This window comes from Urocitellus parryii, chromosome 4 (assembly GCF_045843805.1).
Source record: "Urocitellus parryii isolate mUroPar1 chromosome 4, mUroPar1.hap1, whole genome shotgun sequence".
Taxonomy (NCBI): Eukaryota; Metazoa; Chordata; class Mammalia; order Rodentia; family Sciuridae; genus Urocitellus; species Urocitellus parryii.
Genome location: NC_135534.1, coordinates 63,097,228 through 63,103,004, shown reverse-complemented (window position 1 = coordinate 63,103,004; position 5,777 = coordinate 63,097,228). Strand labels below are relative to the sequence as shown.

The window sequence follows — 5,777 nt, the reverse complement described above, 5'->3', positions numbered from 1 at the left end:
GCCAAACAAAAGTTATTGTTTTGTTTATTACCTTTAAGTCTATAGTTCATTTTTAGTTCATTTTTTATATAGGGTGTGAGGTGAAGGTCTAAGTTCATCTTTTCACATGTACAATAGTCCCACCTCCTATTATTGAACAGACTATCCTATTCCCAATGCATTATCTTAGTAACTTTGTCCAAAATCAACTAACTATTTGGGCTGGGGATGTTGCTTGGTGGAGGAATGCTTGCCTAGCATGCATGAGGCTCTGTGTTCAATCCCCAGCACTGCCAAAAATAATAATAATAATTGACTATAAATGTAAGGATTTATTTCCAAATTCTCAGTTCTGTTCCTTTGATCTATATGTCTATCTGTATGTTGTTATATATTCTAGGCAATTTTTATGTGAAGAATTAATACATTCTGCAAGCCAATGGCCCTCAGAATTTGAAGATGGCAAATACAGTAAGTTGGATTCAGACAAGTATTTTTTTTTTAATTTTTTAGTTGTAGATGGACAAAATACCTTTATTTTATTTATTTCTTATGTGGTGCTGGGGATCGAACCCAGGGCCTTGCATGTGCTAAGCGAGTGCTCTACCGCTGAGCCACAACCCCAGCCCAGACAAGTATTTTATTTTTATAAATGATTCAGAAATAGCATGACAGGACACTTATGAGTATATTGGATAGATATAGTATTAATCTTAAATTTCACTAGTTCTAATATTGTAAACAAGTCACTTTTGTGAGTGGAGACACTGGTTCTACAGAAAATATAATACATCCATTGGCCTTGTCACAAGACCAGGGTGGCAGTTGGCAATTGCTCCACTTTTCAGGTTGATATAGTCATTTGCATAGGTTTTAGGAGCTGATCTTCCTTCTTACTAGGATCTCTTTGAAAAATTAAATTTGTAACTGTGACCATGCCAGAAATATAAACTAACCATAAGATAACAAGGTTTTTGTAGTAGTCATAGTTTGGACCACAAACCTTGTGATTTGCCTCTCCTTTCAGGCACATGATAGGATTATGTTTTCCTGGTCTCCTTGAATTTAGACATGGTCATGACCTGATTTAGCCAACAAAATAAGTGATGGGTGGAAGTTTAAGGGCCTGTATGAATTTACCAAGTTCTCTTTTCTGATCTCATGGAAGGAAATAGTTGACAAGACAGAGCTTCCATCAATCTGGGTCCTTGAATGAGAAGTGAAATCCCTCCTACAACCCACATTAAGCATTGTAGCTCGAAGCTGGACATAGTGGTGAACACCTGTAATCCCAGCTATTCAGGAGTCTGAGGCAGGATTATAAATTTGGAGCCAATGAAGGCAACTCAGTAAGACCCTGGCTCAAAACAAAAGAAAAAGTGCTGGGGGTATAGCTCAGTGGTACAAGGCCCTGGATTCAATCTCCAGTACAAAAAAAAAAAAAATGTATCTTATGCAAGAAATAAACATCAGTTATATTAAACTTCTGGATAATAGGAATGTTGCTGTAATATAAACTGACTTGTTACAACTGTTACACACTATACTTAATGTGGGAAAACTGCCTACAATCTTTTCAGATGATTGGTTTGGGACCTGCTCTAGAAGTCTGGCTTCCAGTCATAGATCTGCCAGACTAGCTCAAGCCCAGTTCCTCTGGTTAGATATGACCCATTATCCCTTCAAGAAACATGTTTACTCACTCCACTAGGAAAAAGAGCTTGTTCTCCAAAGTCAGATAGCTTGGATGGAATCCCAGGTCTTAGGCAAGGGTGACTTTATCCATATACCTTATTTTTTGTGACTGTTTCCACTTATGTAAAATGCCAACAATAGTATTTACACTTTATTAGAATAAATACAAAATATAGGATAGAGTCTGACAGACAGTCCTGGGTGGGCATTAGCTGTCTGTGGTATGGCTCTTGCTGGCTCCCTTACCTTCTTCCAAGCCATCCACACAGAACATACAAGGCTCTCCTTTCCCCACCTCTTCTATTGTATTGCCGAGCACAGTACAGAGTGGTCGGCCCTGGGAGACTGGGATCCAAATTAAAATGGTAAAATACTAGGTTTATCTCTAAATTAGAACTGTGATGAAAAATGAAATTGAGAGCTATGAATGTGTCCTAGGTTAGAAGAGTTGTTAAGTACCTGACTAGTTCACAGCAAGTATCAGAGCTGGGTTTTGACCAAGGCTAACTGAACTCAATCAGTAAGAATCAGGAAGCAAAACACTCACATTCCCATTCATACCCAGATAATTCACAAGACACATGTATCTGTTTTATTTAAACTGGCTCTCAGGGGCCCCACCTTGGAGCAGGAACTGAAGAGCTAGGAGCTGTGGGGCCCCCAGGTATTAAAAGATAAAAGAAGCTCAGCTGAGCAGCCTGAGCAGCATTGGGACCAGGCTGAGCAGGAGAGGCCAGGCTCTGGGGACCTCAGCCCCACTCATGGCCTCTGCATAAAACCTTGCCACCTCCTCATTGGGGTTGCCCTGGGCGGGGTCAAACCACATCTGGATGCAGCGGCCACTTCCTCGACTGTAGTTACTAACTTTGTAGGAGTGACTCCAGATTTCCTCACACAGAGCTGCAGGTGTAGGGAAGTAGAAGTGGAAGGGGTGGCAGGCAGCTCCCACGGGGCACTGGTTATACCCTATAGGAAAGACAGAAGGCTTTTAGCTACTGTGCCTAGAACTACCTCTAGTTCAACCAAACCCACCACCCAAAATTTTCACATACCAGCTCCACACCCCCACAACTTTACCTCTGAATCCCTTCTCCCTGTCCCACCCCAGCCCTCACCTAAGGTCCAGTTCCAGCCTTTGTGCCAGTTGCTTTTACATGTGAACGAGGTCTGACAATCCTCCCACCAACGCTGACAGTCCTCTTTGCACAGGGGCACATTCAGGATCCGCTCTTTACGCCAGCTTTGGTCCACCTAGGAGATTTTGATGGACAAGGGTTCAGGCTTAAGAACCTGCGCAACTCAGCCCTGAATAGAACCAGAGTTGGAGGCACAGCCTGCAGAGGTGGCTGGAAAGCTCAGCTCCTCTGCTAATTTGGGGATGCTGGGAGGACACCTGTACCTGCTGGATCCAGGGCCCCAAGTTAGGGGAGCACTCATAGAGGCAGGTGTCCTGGATGAAATGTCGTTTACAGGCAGGTGCCATCTTTCCACAGTGGTCCCAGTTGAATCCGTATAGGTAGGAAATATCCTTATGGGCTTCCTGGCTGGTGTTGAAGGAGCAGCAGGAGTTCTTCTTCCAGGGACTGCACTTCACAGGGGGAGACATGGAACTGAGTCCACAGTCAGAATATTGCATATGCAGCCTCCCTACTTTTAGTCCTTGATTTCCCAATAAAATTTCAAAGTCATTCAAAAAAATAAATATTTGTTGAAGGGGTCCCCATTGAGGGAAGGGCTTCGCAGAGGCTCTAGGAACCCAGGAGTTGCAGTCCTTACAAAATTCATTAATTGAAATCTTTACACAGCTCCTGCATACCCTAACCCAGGGGACTTGTCTAGGAACTAGGGATACAATAATGAACACTGGGGCTGGGGATGTAACTAAGAAGTAGAGCACTTGCCTAGGCAAGGCCCTGGGTTTAATCCCCCATAACACACACACCACAAACTAGTGATGAACGCTTATCACATAATAATTTAGTTACTTTGGGGGAAAAAAAAAGGCAAGAGAAATGGATGGTGACTTCAAGTGCCCCACAGTGGCTTAATTAAGCCTCATTGAGGAGGTGACAAAGACCTGAAGGTGAAGAAAGAAGCTAAATTGTAACTCTAGGAACAATTACATAAACACTTAATACATACTTATTGAATGAATGAAAATCCTTGACCCAGAACTTAATAAAATATTAAAACACACATTTTTAAAAGAACAAGTAAAAAAATTTAAAAATAATAATAATAAATAAATGAAGGCTGAGTAAGTTAAAGTCAAGGCTGCCCAAGGTAGCCAAGATTTGGCAGTCTGCATTTGGCAGTGGTAGGTCAGTGATTCAAAACAAGAGTAAAAAGGACTGTGGTCATTATCTGCTAATGGAACTAAAGTGAACATTTACATATTGAAATACATATTACAGGGGCTGGGGATGTGGCTCAAGCGGTAGCGTGCTCGCCTGGCATGTGTGCGGCCCGGGTTCGATCCTCAGCAGCACCACATACCAACAAAGATGTTGTGTCTGCCGAGAACTAAAAAATAAATGTTAAAAATTCTAAAAAAAAAAAAAAAAAAGAAATACATATTACAATTACTTTCCTTTTTCTTTTCCTATTTATTTATTTACTGAGATAGGATCCCACTCTTTTCCACATTGGCCTCAAACTCCTGGGCTCAAGAGATCCTCCTGCTTGAGCCTCTCAAGTAGCTGGCCTTTTGCTTTTTCTTTGTAGTTATGCTGTCATATTGATTGTCTTCACTGCTTAGCTAAATCAAGGATATGAAAGGGGTTGTGGCAAAATAATTGTTGTCAAAGGGAAACCTGAGATCCAGTGGGTTCAAGAACCATAGCACAAATGTTTGCCAGATGCCTGAAGCCAAACACTTGGCAGCCAGCTTCCTGGCTGCAAGAGGCCCACCTTTCCTGAGCTGTGTAGGGCTGGCAGAAAGGAGCCACTCTGTATAGTATACAGCTTCTCCTCTTTGGTCCGTGGAGGAGTTCTTCCCAATTAAAATCCAGAAATCCAAATCCAATCCCCAGAATGAGTCTCTTCAACTCCATTTCCCAGACTCTCCTCTGGGTCTACTTCCTTATTCCTGGGTGCAATGCGGAAACTCAACAACCAAGAAGGTGAGCTGTTAGCACTTTACTGACATTTGGCACACAACCTGTGTAAGCGGCCACCCCCATTTGTGCAAATTGAAGGTCTCTTCAGGCAGGTCTATCTGTGTCCACCACAGAGGGGAGCTTGACACCTCATCTTCTGACCTCCTCCTCCTAAGCCAGCCCTGTATCACCCTGGTTTACCCCTTGGCCTACCTGCTCATGCAACTTGTCCTCCGGGCTTGGCTTTTCCTTGTGGTGTTTGGCGTCCATGCAGACATTGAGAAGTTCAGTCCTGGCCCGAACAGTCCTGGGCTGGGCACCCCAAGCAGCCACCCACACAAGAAGCAGCAGCTGTGTTGTCATCAGCCGGGCCATGTCAATCCCTTAAGAAAGAACTGTGATCAGTAGCACCAAGTAATGTGGAGGTGGAGCCTCAAGTTGTGGCCTCAATGCCAGCGGGGTGGAGCCTCTACTGATGGATCACCAACCCCTGTCTTCCTAGACCCAGCGAGAAGTGGATCAGGCACCACCCACTGGGAACATTCCTGGCAGGAGCCTCTCTGTCTTCTCCAGTAGGTAATGAGGATCAAATGAAGTGACCAAGGAGCAAGACTTTGGCAATGTGCAGAAACAGTTTAGAGATTGCCATACATCCACAATCCTTTATTCAAAATCCTTAGAGGTAAATGTTTTAATTTTTTTTTTTTTTTAGGATTTAATTTTTTTTTTTTTTTTTGTAGTTGTATATGGACTGTTATGCCAGATTCGTTGGACCCCAATAGACCTCCAGGACCCGAATCCGATGCAATCACACAAGAGTCTTTATTGCAAGATCGAGCCTGGATTCACAACATTTCTGACACAGGAGTCCCAAGGAGTAAGTCCCGGTCCTTTGTTCAGTGAGGATTTATAGGTTTTGGGGGATACTCTATGTGTCACAACATCACACAGCAAATCATTCCATACCGCGGGAAAATCAAACAACAACTCTTAACATTGATTAGC

At 43.2% G+C, this 5,777-nt stretch overlaps 1 protein-coding gene across 1 annotated transcript; it reads right to left on the bottom strand.

Moving 5' to 3' along the window:
• Positions 1–2,359: 2,359 nt before the first annotated feature.
• Positions 2,360–5,147, bottom strand: LOC113191300 (folate receptor alpha-like). Its single transcript, XM_026400987.1, has 4 exons — positions 4,986–5,147; positions 3,074–3,262; positions 2,790–2,925; positions 2,360–2,640 (listed from the first exon to the last, which is right to left on the bottom strand). The coding sequence occupies exons 1-4, from the start codon at positions 5,145–5,147 to the stop codon at positions 2,360–2,362; spliced, it is 768 nt and encodes a 255-aa protein (XP_026256772.1).
• Positions 5,148–5,777: the final 630 nt, after the last annotated feature.

Bases quoted from the DNA above. Each gene is read 5' to 3' on its own strand.
- LOC113191300 (XM_026400987.1), bottom strand. From the start codon at position 5,147: ATGGCCCGGCTGATGACAACACAGCTGCTGCTTCTTGTGTGGGTGGCT. The intron at 2,926-3,073 runs GTACAGGTGTCC...AAAATCTCCTAG, and splicing joins TGGGGCCCTGGATCCAGCAG to GTGGACCAAAGCTGGCGTAA. The intron at 2,641-2,789 runs GTGAGGGCTGGG...TCTTTCCTATAG, and splicing joins AGGCTGGAACTGGACCTTAG to GGTATAACCAGTGCCCCGTG.